Here is a 15,094-nt window from a genome sequence, read left to right on the forward strand (position 1 = left end):
GAACAACAGCAAAAATGGTGAATTCATGAAACTGGGCCTGGAGCTCTGTGTTTTTCGAAAGCACTTCTAAAAGACTAATTATAATAATTCACCTGGGTAATCTTCCAAATAATCCGGTACATTAGCAATAGTGGTCAATTCATAATATTGGTCCTAGACCTCAGCTGTTTTTTTTTAAGTACTTCTAGAAGACTCATTAGAATAAATTCGGACTTGTGACCGGAAAATGAACTCTATGGGCCACAAAGCGACATCTTGGAAAATCCAGAACAACCGTAAATTGGTCCTAGAGCTCAGCGGTTTTTTTTCGAAAGCCCTTATAGAAGACGCTTAAAATGGATGATCCGGAGCTGAGGATCTTAACTGGACCATGGAGGGTTAGAATTATCGCGTTTTGTAACGACCAGCTGTTCATTAAACAATAACGATCGGATAACGAAGAGCTCCTCGAATTGGTCGTAACGTAATGTTTTTGGGTGGAGTTCCTCCACAAAGATTAAGATTCCACAAGGCAGATAGCCTCAGCCGTGTGATGTTAGCGTTAGCGTTAGCGTTGTTATGATATACTTCGTAGATTGGATACTAGCGACACTCACGTCTCTTCTGAAATTCTCAGTTAGACTACTTTCAGGAATAATGCTGAGGAGTAAACATTGGTTCCAATCTAAACAAGAGTAACAGAAGCATGACTGTCGCTATTCCCGGCCACGCCCATCTTTACCATAACTAGGGATAGGGAAGGAAATGTTGATGTAGTACTTACTTAACGAGAGGCCACCGACTTAGCGACACCCTCATAAGTGAGTAGCCTCAGCCGTGTGATGTGCAGCGAAAACTTCAATGATCAGTCTCTTTGGAAGCATTACACAGCTTTGACTCTGTATCTATCGCAATGCTTCATTAGATAATAGTATCGTCGTCAGTTTCGACCCCTCGAGTCGAGTCTAGAGTCTAGAATTTTGGGCAGAACTCCACAACATTCATGACCAACATTACGCTTTGATTGCCATGAAAGCCTTCCAAAATCATCTATGGTACTTATCGGAATGGAACGTGGCTCTTGCATTTTTGACGTAGGACTACGTCTGTGATTTCTATATAGGGGTACACTTTGTGCAAACCGAAAATGGAACATGTAACAAAATTATGAAAGATTTTGAGCGTTAATAACTCAGCTGCCCCTGAACCAATTTCAATAATTTTATCACCAATCGATCAAAAATATTTCTACGCATCTGCAAAATTTAAGACTTCATCATTTTATAGAACGTCACTATTGAAAATTGCCTGAATGTGCAACTGTTGCTATGATAATTTAACAGGGTGTCCATTCAAATTTCTTTTTTCAATTCCCGGTTTTTAAAAAAACTCTACCTTAAACAAAAAAGGCGTTCAAAAATAACCCAAATGCACCTACTGCGTTGTCTCACTTTGATCCGTCAGTGTAGACAGTCGAAGCACGATTGAACCGGCTTGAAAGTAATTCATGCACAATGGGGCGATGAGGATCTCCAGTTTTCACCTGCCGTCTCACGTCCCATACAATACGTGGCTTGGATTCATGCCACCTTCGGTTGGTGAAACGCGTCCGCTAAGTGATGTTAGGGAATCGTTGATCGACCATCAGTCGGTTGCTTGTTGTACAACAGGAAGGTCAACATTTCTGTGTTCCTTCTCCAGCATACGAATGGCAACACGAACTAAAGCCTGAAGAACCAGGAGGTCAAACGGTAAGGTACCCGCTTCATGCGTGCGAGATTTTGAATCACGGAGTCCTTCGTAACGCCGTCTGAGAGTAACGCCGTCTTCGGTACAACCACCCAATCGATGCAGATATCGTTGCTGGGCTCCTCCGGTTTGGACTGCAATAGAAAATGTTGGATTTTGTTGCGAGGATTTTGAAACCGATGCTTTTAGCCCACTTGTCGATAGTTCTCACAGCAGCTTGCAGGTCACGATACAGAGGTTGCTCCTTATTCCTCCGTACTACGAGTAAGATATCGTCTGCATACAAGAGTACGTTTACTGTATGCGGCATCACTCTGAAGATCGGTTGCACTGCTACCAGGAACAGGGTGACAGATAGTACTGACTCTGGAGGAACGTCGTTCTCCAATGATAAATGTCTTTCCACGTTCACCCGGAATGTTCTGTCGGCGAGGAAACTGTTCAGTACCTTGAACATCCGCCCCCCAATCTGCTACTTTCGTAGAGTACGCAATATGCTGAATCTCCAAGTGGTGTCATACGGCTTCGAGAGATCGAAAGATGCTATCCAGCAATGTTCATCTATGTGGCAGTGTCCTATCCAACCCGGTCAGCTATGAAGACGTGTTGCCTTTTGTCGAGTCATCCGTTTGACTCCAGCTCGGTTGTTAATCTTCGGTTCACGATACGCTCGAACACCTTCTCAATACCGTTGGTCAGCGGCAGGGCTAGACTCTGTAGAATTCGGTTGCAGGATTGGCACTATTATTCCAGTTCGCCAGCTGGTCGGAAAAACACCCCCATGCCATACTTTGTTGAGCAGCTCTAGGAGCGCAGTCTTGATAGACAGAGGAAGTCGTCGGAGCATCGGATACTTCTTTAGAACTTTGAGGGGTTTACAAGGAATTTCCGAAAGGAATCCGACGAGAATAGTAATGTAATTCATAGGGAATTTTTAACATATAGGGAAAATTTCTCTGATGTTGGCCTATGGACCTAAGATTGGGCCCATCGCTAAAGAACTGCTATTTATCAATTTTATCTAGATGAACGCGTCATTGGGACGATACTAATAGATATTTTTGGTCGCTATTGAAAATTTAGTCGATTGCTGAATTTATGTATGGGCCCAAATAAGGGGAGTTTAGGCCGACATTACATCCATTTCCCCTATACCATTCCAGGAAGGAGATTCGGAAGATTCCGAAGAGAATTCCAAGGAAATTTCAAGAAATTCTCTCAACGGAATTTTAAGAACAATTTCAAAAGAATTCTGAGAAACAGTTCCATATAATTCTGATGTGAGGTCCAAGGTAAATTTAGGACAATACTATGGGCAACCTGGAGTGAATTACAACAGCAAGGAAATTCTAACAATAATTCCTAGATGATTCAGATGAGAATTCTGAAACATTTTCAAAAGTCTGTGACATTAGAAGCTTTCAAGGTTCATAAATTTACTAATAAAATCAAGTGCCTGAAGCATTAATGATTCTCCCTGGAATTATTTAGAATAAATATTTTCAAGATCGGAGACTTGACAGATTTTTAAAACTCTGGGACTTTGGTAATTTGATTAGATCTCAGACTTAATTTTTGGTATCTCGTACTAACAGAATGTTAAGAATTGCTAGCTTGACAGAATTTTCAAGATATTGGACTTAGAATTTGTACTGCCGGACATAGCCCAGACAACCAGAATGCACGTATATTCAAAGTTGTTTTCGTGATATACAAACATATATACAAACAAACAAGTCGTATAGAATGCAAAGAAATGGCTTATACGTACAAAAGTGGAGGCCATATACGTGCATATTTTCGTTTAATTTTAAACGAGTTGATTTAACATCATATGCAATTTGATCTGTAATAACAAATCCATTTTGAAAAGTCTTACGATGTAATCCGATTAAATTTGTGATACAGTACGACGCAAAAATGAGTCATCGCATATAAGTTGGAAATTTGCATTATATACGATTTAACTTAAACATAATGCGAGGTATGCCATTCTAAAATATGCGATTTTGACTTAAACTGTAGCAATTTACGATACTGTCTGTACATTGTTATACGACTTCTGGTTGTCTGGGAGGATATTGAAACATTTTTGAGATAACATAAATCAAGTGCCTGAGGCATGGATGATTCTCCCTGGAATTATTTAGAATAAATTTCATGGTCGGACACTTGACAAATTTATAAAACTCTGGGACATTGGTGATTTGATTAGATCTCAGACTTAATTTTTGGTATCTCGTACTAACAGAAAGTTAAGAATTACGAGCTTGACAGAATATGCAAGATATCGGACATAGTATTTGTATTAACAAAATTAGATTAACACTCCGAACACGATGCCTTAGGTAAAATGTGTAGCCACAAACTGAAAAATCTTAACATCGTCATATTTATTGACGAATTGCAAATCTATTGGTGCCATTAGAAACTAGATACTTAAAAGATTTATTCGGTATCAATATATTTAAAATCTATCAATAAATTTCTGAGCAATGATTATTCAAACATTGCCAATTTGCTGTTACACATTTTACCGGAGTGTTAATAAATCATCTAATTTTAAGGATCAAGCCAAATTCCCGGTTTTTCCTGGTTGTTTTAGATTCCGATTAGTTCCCGGTTTTTAAGGTTTTCTTGGGTCAGTTGATGCCCTGAACATCGCTTCTTTTTATGTGCTTTTCGCTTAGTAGGGGTTCACGAACCTCCGGTTGATAATTGATGTACTAGATCAACTATTGTTTATACGATATAAATCCAAGCAAATCTATGGAATACAAGCGAATCATATCTGATCGAATAACATGATGATCTAGATTTTCCTAATTATCCTCAGAATTATACAGCAGATATCATCAAAGCTCAGATTGATCTCAGGTCAGGTTTTCAACTCGACTAATTGCAGAATTTCTTACCACTCTAATGGATCTTGTGATTTTACAAATGAGAAATGATTCAAACTCCAATTTTCAAACATACCAAATTATCTCAAACTCCCAAATAAAAAAAAATAATATGCGAACGATAATCTAAATGAAATAACTATTCCACAAATGGTTTGGATGGTAACCCGAACACGTCGTTAAGTAAAATAATTAGGGTAATCTACGCCCAATGATACCTATTAGTTAATGTTCCACTCTCATTCGACTTTTGGTGATTTTTTTCTTTCTTTCGATGACCATTGGCATTTCAGCTCATGCTCGAAGAAGCAGTCGTTCCCAAAAAAAAAGTGTCAAAGCCCCTAACAATGTTCAATCAAAAGGTACTTACTGCACGACATCTCGTCGGATCCGTCCGGGCAGTCCCGGTTCTGGTCGCACATCCAGGCCAGCGGAATGCAAGTACCCGTTCCGCTGCGGCACGTAAACTCCTCCGATGAGCAAACTTTGCTTTCTGGCGGTGGCGGCGGTTGATGTTGTTTGTTCGATGTTTGTTGCATGCAAGAAGAAATCGAATGAAGAGGGGAAAAACACATTTTTTCGATGAGATTCCGTTGGATATTTTCGGTGGAAACGCTGATTTAAGCTCTGTGCAATTATCATTAAGAGTGGATTAAATACCGCGCTTGGCGGCGAAACGTGCATTGTTCAACAAGCAACGATACAAAGCAGGATGTTAATCACAGTGGTTAATACATTTCATGCGAAGTCCGAAAATAAAATTAATAACGCAAAATTGAAATTGGAGCTTACTTATGACACCATGATAGTAGCAACAAAGAAGACAGATGAAAGCTTATTTTTAATTAAATGTTAAACAAAGGCGACGATAGATAGAGTTTTCCGAATCTACAAGTTTTAAAAATCAAATCTAACGCAGTTTTTTAAAAGTAACAGTAATCCTAACTAGCAAAAAACAAACCTAAAGAAACGAAAAAAAAATGCCACCTAATAAAAAGCCGGAGGGCATGCATATTTGATCAGCGTCGTTTTTTTCTCCTCAAACAGAAGGATACAAAAGGAATTGAGCGGTATGTATATGTGTGTGTGTGCACGCTGGATAGACGATGAAAAAGGTTGAATGCCATAGTCGAGGGATGTGTCCTCGGATATGTCGAGAATTTAATTTACACCTCGTACGAAAGGGAATGGAAAATGCTTCTTCGTTGATGTCGGTAGACTGTACTGCTGGGGTGGGTCATGGTTGAACGGCGAATTGCAATTTCCACACGGCTTCTCTGTGACCGTCATAAGGTGATCCATGACGACGTTTCGCAGTTGAACTGACAGCTAAAAAGCTGTGAGTGTGTGAGTAAGTAGGCGTGGGGCGAGGCCAGATGTAAACACAAACAAAGCTATTTTCAATGGCAAAGATTTGTCAGTTCTACTGTGAACTGTCGAAACTACTCTGTAATTAAACAAATCAACTGTCCGCAGCTGTCTCAAGGATAGCCTTATTATCACCAAAAACTGCCCATCAAATCTATGTATACCAGTCGATATAGTTGGTAAACTTTTGTCACAGACAAACAGACATAACACTCACAAGTTGCTCATCGAACAAGCATTTAACGGTTAATTTAAAAATATCTCAGTTGGCTTGTGGCGCGCATAGTCAATTCCCTTGCGTTTGACGTTTACACACTACCGCCATCTGTTCAGCGTACTACCAACCACAGTGTACTCACCAGATGGCGGTAATGTTTTAGAGACGATGTTTTACAATGAGAAATATTCAATGTGTTATGTCTGTTTGTCTGTGCTTTTGTATTCTCATGCATCCAAAGATTTTAAAAGATTTTCCCCGAAAGTCTCAATTTTCTGAATACGTTTGTGCAATTTCACTACACTGTAGCTTGCCTGGATAAATACCAAAAAAAATGAACAGTCTTCAACAAAGTTGTTCAGAAATTAATGATGAACAACGTTGTAGAACATTGTACGCCCCTAATAATTATACCAAGCTAATTTAGAATTAGAACAAGTTGAACTAAGTCGCTACAACCATTAGTACTTTGCTATATCTACTAGACCTAAAGAACAAAAGTTGGCTTTTGTTTTGTCCCGAATGAGGTCCAAATCAGGTGTGTTTAGCAAAAGTATTCAATAGGCTCCATAGAATGTCTACCATTACTTTTCAACGTGATGAGAGGGACCAGTGGCACAGCTAGGATTTCGGTCTAGGAAAAGGGAGGGATGATACGGTTCTATGATCTATTTTCTATTGAATTATCAGTTACATTCTGGAAACCATTTTCCGCTAATTTCTCCAAAAATAACGTTTCCCAATTCTGGGGAAGCTAGTTCGATTTCCTGGTAAAAAGGGATGCTAAAATTACAATTTCACACCGACCAGGAAGCCACTCCCGGGAAATTCCCCAAGTAACATGGCCGATTTTATCGCGGTTTTATAGCATTCTACAAATCTAAATCATGGTCTACAGAACCCTCATAAAACCGAAATTGTTACTTGGGTCATTCTGTGTAGAAGTATCAAATTCAAAGATCTTTAAAAAAATGCAGAGAGCTTCTGGAAAGTTTTGAGAATTTCGTAGCCCTTTCATGAAAGTCCGGAAAATTGTGAAAACTTTAGGGAAGTTCCAAAAATATCTGATATCATAAGAATTACAGATGTTCCAAGAACAAAGTACAGAAAACTTCAACGAAGTTAAGAGTCCCACGAGCGTCAGAAAAATGGCGAGAACTCAGAAGAAGATCCAATTAAAATTAGCTTGAGTTAGAACAAGTTGAACTAAGTCGCTACAACCATTAGTACTTTGCTATATCTACTAGCCCTAAAGAATGTCCCGAATGAGGTCCAAATCAGGCGTGTTTAGCAAAAATATTCAATAGGCTCCATAAAATGTCTACCATTACTTTTCAACGTGCTGAGAGGGACCAGTGGTAGAGCCAAGATTTCGGTCTAGGCAGAGGGTTGTGAAAATAACGTGATTTAAAAAACAATCTATTTTCTATTGAATTACCAGTTATATTCTGGAAACCATTTTCCGATAATTTCCCCAGAAATAACGTTTCCCAATTCTAGGGAAGCAAGATCGATTTCCTGGTAAAAAGGGATGCTAAAAATACAATTTCACTAGCACACACCGACCAGAAAGCCACTCCCGGGAAATTCCCCAAGTAACAGTGCAGGTTTTATCGCAGTTTTAAAGCATTCTACAAATCTAAATCATGGTCTACAGAACCCTCATAAAACCAAAATTGTTACTTGGGTCATTCTGTGTAGAAGTATCACATTCAAAGATGTTTATAATAATGCAGAGAGCTTCTGGAAAGTTTTGAGAATTTCGCGGCACTTTCATGCGAGCCCGGAAAATTGTGAAAACTTTATGGAAGTTTCAAAAAGATCTGGAAATTTCTGATAACTTCAGGTGCATTAGATTAACTTCATAAGAATTGCAGGAACTTTACAGATGTTCCAACAACAAAGTACAGAAAACTTCAACGAAGTTAAGAGTCCCATGAACGGCAAAAAAATGGCGGGAACTCAGAAGAAGATCCATGAGCTTTTGGAAATTTTTAAAAACTTATGCTAGTAGCACAGACAAACAGACGTAACTCTTTGAAAAAGTTATCCTTGAAAACATAGTATCAAAACATAGAACCTCAGTAACGACATCTCTCGGGATTCTCTCGGAAAACAAGCTTGCTCGCTAACTCGAAACAATATTGCATTAAAGTTCTATAGAATGTATATAAACGTCAAAGTGATCCGATGCCAGCGCTGCGGCGAGTAGTTCGCGGAACTCATAATATTCAAATCAACCGTTAAATGCGTGCACGAAGATACACAATGAAGAGTTACGTCTATTTGTCTGTTCTAGTAGCATCATAAAAGTTGCGAGATCTTTCAGGAAGATCGGAAAATTTCATGTAAATTCCAAGAATGTAAAGGAGTTTGCAAGAATTTAAAGGAAATTCCAAGTATTTAAAAGAAAATTCCGGGAACGTCAAGAACGTCCAGAACGTTCAGAACAATATAGAAGTTTTAAGATCTTTAGGCTAGGTTCAGATAGTTTCAGGGTAGTTCCATAGATTTCATGAAAGTTTAAAGAACTTCAGTGAAGATCCAAGAGCTTCAGAGCAGTTATATAGATTTTTGTAAAATTGCAGGAAAACCTTAAATTCAGTTTAAAGATCTTAAAGGAAGTTCCAAGAACTTCAGGGAGAAGTTCCGAGAACTTCAGGGAGGGCAATTCCAGAAACATTATCAGAAGAGTAGAGGAAAAATAAAAAAAACTTCAGGGTGTTCAACAAAAATTGTAGGAACTTTGAAGAAATTCTGAGGAATGAAGTTTCAGGAACAGACTTCGAGGTAGTAAGGAAACTTCTGTAAAATATCGGACACTTCAGGCAAGCTTAGTGAACTTTAAGGTGGTTCCACCAGCTTCAGGGAAACTGCAGGAACTTTTAACAAGTTATTGAAACTTCCGAGATATCCCCGAGAGCTTCAGGAAATTAAAGAAAACTTCAGAGAAGTTTAGAAAACTTTAGGAAAATTGTGGAAACTTTAGAGAAGTTCCCAAAACCTAGAGATTATCTGGGAAGCTCAGAGATTTTAAGGCTGTCACAATAACATCAAGGATGTCCAGATTTTCGGGCAACTTTAAAAACCTTGAACGTTAGTTAGGATGAATTCAGGACAGCACCATGAACGTCATCAGACGTTTTAAGAAACGTAAAAAAGGTCCAGGAATTTCAGGAAAGTCCAGAGAAGTCCTCGATATTTTAGAAAAATCTAGACATATTTTCTGAATTTCAAAGATGGTCAGATATTTTCGGGGAAGTTGAAAGATGTTTAGGACAGTTTCATTTATTTCAGGGAACTTCAGAAGAATTGCAAGAACCTTAGAATGGCTTCGAGGAACTCAGGGCAGTTTAATAAACTGCAACTTAAATACAGGAACTTAACAGAAGATCCAAGAAACTTGGGGAATTTCCAAAAATTTCAGCAACGCTCCGATATCTTCAAAGTCTATCACAGAACTTTAGAGATCTTTAAAGGTTTTTAAGCAGTTTTATTATTGTCAGATATGTTCCAAGCAGTGATGGCATGATCATTAGCCAATTGATATTTTTTCCACTCTCATTCGCTCCCAATATCACGCGTGATATTGGAGAAAAATATAATGCTTGATATTGATTTTACAAGCTCCTTTGATATTGCGAGACTATTCACAACGTGTAAAGTTGAGACCTCGAATGAAGCTGACGCAAAAATGATTCCGTTGCACCTCGTGTTCTTAGAAAGAGAAGGTAAACTAATGCTATCTCTTTTTTATCTTTACCGATGGCAGACACGAAGCGACTGCTGGTAACCGTTGTGGAAGTTTCGGTTGCGTTCGGCTGTAAAGCAAAATCATGAAACTCAATCTCACCACAGTTTGGAGAGATTTGCAGCTGGTGAGGTTTGTTAGATTGATATTCCGAGCTGCGAAATCACAGCTTGCAATATCAACCGCAGTTGTGTGTTTGTTGATTTTTGTCTACGAAATTCAAGCGTGATCTTGGGCTTTGGTGAGATTTGATTTTTTTGATATTCTTCCAACACTGGTTCCAAATATCTCGAGGAAAAGCAGTCCTTTTCAAGAAGCTCCGAAGAATTATGGATCATTCCGAAAATTTCAGGAATGTTTTGAAAATTTCTGTAAATATGTGGAGTCTTCAGGGAAGGTCCATGAATATTTAGAAAATTGTTGCAATGGTAGAACTGCTTGAAAAAACTATGAAACGTAAGAGAAAATTCGAGAACTTCTTGAAAATTTTGAAAATTTTAGATTTTAAAGGAAGTTCTATGAGCTTCAATGAGGTATCGAAAACAGTATTATTGCTTATCGCATATTAGCCTATTGAGTGCTCTCTGCTTAGTGTTCTGCAGATGCACTTCCACAGTTCTTAATTGAGAGCTTTCGATGCCTGTACCATTATTGCACTAGACCGGACCGGGAATCAAACCCAGCCACCTCCTCCAGCATGGTCTTGCTTTGTAGCTACGCCTTTATCGACTGAGCTAAAGAAGGTTCAAAAAACTTCAGGACAATTGAATTTTCTTCAGGGAAACAGCGTCAACTCTTAAAAACCCCTGAGAAATTTAGGTCTAGAGAACATTATTGAAGTTCAGAGATCTTTAGAGCAGTTTCAATCACTTCAAAAAAGCTTCAATTACTTCAGAAAAGTCGAAAGACGGTTCAACTCTATATGCTCTGAAGAAGGCCAAGTTCAACATCTGAAATGTTGAACGTAAACATCCTAGCGTTTTGATCCATTATCCGAAAAATTTGGTACCCTGGTTTTGATTAGACAGAACTAAATTTTGGGCAACCAGCTCCAAATGTACCATGACAGCGGTGATTTAAAGGCCTTCGAAACATATAGATGTACTCTACAATCCATAGAATTTTCGTCAACATTCTTTGTATTCAACGAAAATAACGTGAAACGTCCAGCTTCTCCCAGAGTGCATTCGCGAGACCTGTCAATATTGGAGCCTGATTGTCTGGAGTCATAAATGGACTAAACCACGCCTTCCCGGATAATTGATCCTAATGGCTCTGGATTGACCCTTCAAAAGCTTTTAGGATAGTTGTTCAATTGCCAGTTCCATTTCCCACTTGCTTCAACATTGGATTGTATGAATGATTCAATCAGTCATCGCCATGCCGTCCAGTCAGATCCTTGAAAATTTCTCCAATAACTCCATCGTCCACAATGCACTTCCGATCAGCTACTGCCTACTGGCTCCGAACCAGTCGATTTCATGGTGCGCTTTGAACCAATGTGGAGTCCGTATTACCGTCTTAGCTCTAATTATCGGTTACTGCATATTGCACCGTTTCTTCCCCAACACCAACCGACTACGGCAGCAGATCACCCAAAGCTTGTTGTACATATGCAGCTTGCAAATTCGTCCACCGGACGTCAGCCGTCGACAGCTGTTCATTTTTATTTTGATCTGTATCTTAGTGCAGCACTGTGTAAGCGTACAGCAGATGTACCGCATTTCACTCCATACAATAATAGCTCGGCCTCGGCCCTATGTGCAAAGGTTTAGGACATTTGGTGACGTACTGGAAGCGAATCTACGAATCAAAGTTCACCGATCGCTGCACCTTTCTCCGGCTCTAGAAGCGACAGTAGGCTATGGGAGTGAGTTCTTTTACGAGCTGGATTTCAGTGCCACCGATTCGGCCTACTTGGTGCGATGCGAGGACGCCCGCCGTTTGGCACTATCCACGGCCAACTACGATATCGAATTGGAACACCTCCGGTTGACCATTGTCTGGCAACCGGTGTTTACTGGGATCCGTGCTGTTTGTGAAAGAGAGCTGCAACTGTTTGAGGCGGGATTGTTAGAGGACATTACTGCCAACGGAATACATGTAAAGGCAGGACCGTATCGAACCAAGCTTCTATCGCACCAGACTGGACTTGACAACTATGTAAAATTACTCGTCATCTGGGCATTTTACCTTTCGGCTGCAGGGATTGTGTTTGTTTTGGAATGTTGTGTGGAACGAACCAACTGGCAATGGAAGGACTTACGATGGAGGATGAATTGCAGGGCCACTCCTCCTCGTTTGGTGAGGTCCAAATCGGAGCCTTGCCTAGGTGGAAGAGGGCAAAGTCGGCCGGGGGAAGCCGTCCGGAGGTTTAGTAGTGCTTAAAATGGAATGTCAGTGAATTTTTGTTTTGATTTCATTTGATGTAGGTGAACACCCTGCAATTATATCATTGCAGCATAGTCCAAGATGAGTTCAAGCTGCACAGAAGTCATCCCACTCCACCTCATCATTAGCGGAAGTAGAAAGCCGTTCCAAACCGCAACCTTAAGTGCCGTCTCAACCCATTAGTAATCGTAATCCTTCGCGATCGTCTTAAGCAATCTCTAGTGAATTTAGCTAATGATTAATCAAGGAACGTCTCTATCCAAGACTAGGTGGTCGTTCCGAACCACTTCAATCAAAGTCCGTTTCGTCTCTGAATTCGGCAAAGTTAAACCGCCATCAAAACAACTTTATCGATGCGGGTAAAAGTTAGCAAATCCCCTCGCTTGTACGTAATCTAAATCCTTCGATCGTTGTAAGACACGACGGCGACAACCGACTATCAAAACCACACAATCCGCGTTTCTGCCGGGTGTGACACACTTCAAACTAACACAGGTACAGGTAGTTAATTCCTGTTGGAAAAAGTTCTCCCCTCCTTCAGCCCGAACCGTGGAGAAGTGAATATTGTCACACATTCCATGCACGGAAAAGCATTTCCACTATCAGCGCAAACCAACCATCGTGCTCGTTGACCATCATCAGACAGGTAGTCGGAGTGAGTGTCTACAAATAGCAATACCGGGTGCCATTTCGCACAATGGACACCGTACAGTGGCATTTCTCCTCCTTTGTGAGAGCTAAATGGAAATGCTCGCGAATGTCGGAGCGCAGGAAACCAGGAAACCCGACGAAAATTATTCTGGAGTGTCCGATAAACAGTTGCTTTCGAGTTTCAAGTCTCAATGTTTGATTGTCAAATTTGCGGGGATCAAATGTTTCCCTCTCACATTCGGAATTCAAGCGTTGTGCAGCCAGAATTCCGATGTTATTTTACGCGGTTATCAGAATTTTAAGAATAAAATAAAATGTTTCAGGTTTCCACTAATTCATTTAATTTGTATTGGAAGCTCCCGAAAGTCCAAATTTTTGTCCGAAATCACGTTCAGAATTCAAACTTGTTTTCCGAGTAAGAGATCACGAAAATGCAACCATATCAATGCATCGAATTTCAACTGTTTCCTAAAATCCAGAATCTTGAAATGTTGTCGAAGGTCACCAAGGCAAATGTCAGAAGGAGAAGATATCATGATTATGGGGCATAGAAAATTTAATATTTGGATATTTTGCATAATAAACAAAACCGGTCGTCTAATGGCCACCGAGCCCTTCATATCACTACAAATCACGACGATCGACAACCTTTCATGCCCGGATTGTAGGACAAAAGCTTGAAAGTACAAAAGGTCGCGAGGAAAAGGGACAAAAGGTCGAATCTAAAAAAAACACAATAGCACAAAAATCGAAGGGACAAAAATTCCAAGGGACATAAAGTTGAAAACGCAATATACTGAGTAAAACAAGCAGGCAAACCAAACTAAGATGCAATATGAGGAATTAAGCTGAAATTTTCATATAATTTATCTTTTTTAAAGTTGACTCCTTTTATTATAACATGGGACGTTCTTTCCAACTGAACAAAACTCGGAACACTGCAGATGCAACAAGAACAGTTCTTTGACAGAATCCATGGGGAGTATTTACAAAGTTCCCCTGGAAATTGCATTCGAGTTTTTGCGGCAGTTGATATTCATGGAACGTCTCTCAAGACCCCGCAATGTTCCTGAAATTGTTTGAACATTCCTGAGATTCTTAAAACTGTCCACAATTCCTCTAAGCTTCTTGAAAGCTCCGGCTATTAATTAATGGAACTGCTCTAAAGTCATCGAAACATCCCTGGAAATAATGAAAGTGCCTTAAAATCTCAAAACCTCTTTGAAGTTCTCTGGAATTTCCTCAAGATCTCCTGAAGTTTTCGAAAAATCCCTGAGTTTCTAGTTGAGTTAATTGAACTGTACTGAGGTTCTCCTCACCCCAAAATGGTGAGGACCACAGGGGAAAGAGCGTCCAACATAGCTCTGGTCTTCACAAGCTCCTACCTCACGCTTCCACGTGTCGGATGATGACAGCCAGTATATGCCCATATATGTGCTGGTAGCGGGATGTGGGCAATGTCATCACTATTAACCCATATCGTGATGATAGCAAGGCTGAGGAGGTGCGAATCGTCGAGCGTCTGTCCACCAGGAGGTGCGGCTCAAACAGCGTCTGTCTGGGATCCAGCGGCTGAAAAAGAAATGCTGTATTGTGTCAACTAAATCCAAGATGGCAGCCCCATCTACACAATAACCCGAGCATCTGTCCACCAGGAGGTGCGGCTCAAACAGTGTCTGCGAGCGTGAAGGACGCGTTTTATGAAAGCCTGGATAAAACCTATGATGAGTGCCCTAAACACGACGTGAAGATTGTCATCGGAAATGCAAACGCGCAGGTCGGAAGAGAGGAATTCTGTCGCCCAATCATTGGAACAGAGAGCCTTCACTCTGCAACGAATGATAATGGCCTGAAGCTGATAAACTTCGCTGCTGCTCGTGATATGGCCATCAGTAGCACCCACTTTGCACGCAAGGATATCCGAAAGCACACCTGGAGACACCCTAATGGCGAAACTTGCTCCCAGATCGACCACGTGTTGGTGTATGGTCGGCATTTCTCGGATGTCGTAGATGTCAGGACCTTCAGGGGTCCTAATATATCGACTCGGATCACTACCTCGTTGTCGCGAAAATTCGAGCGCGT

The 15,094-nt window shown here is 40.3% G+C and overlaps 1 protein-coding gene across 5 annotated transcripts in view; it reads right to left on the minus strand.

Moving 5' to 3' along the window:
• LOC135710128 (low-density lipoprotein receptor-like) overlaps positions 1 to 15,094 on the minus strand; it is an 852,116-nt gene that overhangs the window by 225,315 nt on the left and 611,707 nt on the right. For 4 of the 5 annotated variants that reach the window (XM_065232620.1, XM_065232616.1, XM_065232618.1 and 1 more), the window contains one exon: positions 5,002 to 5,124. The exons of the other annotated variant lie outside the window; for it this stretch is intronic. In XM_065232620.1, coding sequence (XP_065088692.1) covers positions 5,002 to 5,124 — 123 coding nt within the window. The remainder of the gene's footprint in view (positions 1 to 5,001; positions 5,125 to 15,094) is intronic. 5 annotated transcript variants of the gene reach the window in all.

Source organism: Ochlerotatus camptorhynchus, unplaced genomic scaffold (genome assembly GCF_037179485.1).
Source record: "Ochlerotatus camptorhynchus isolate MF236.1 unplaced genomic scaffold, CSIRO-AGI_Acam_v1.1 ptg000370l, whole genome shotgun sequence".
NCBI lineage: Eukaryota > Metazoa > Arthropoda > Insecta > Diptera > Culicidae > Ochlerotatus > Ochlerotatus camptorhynchus.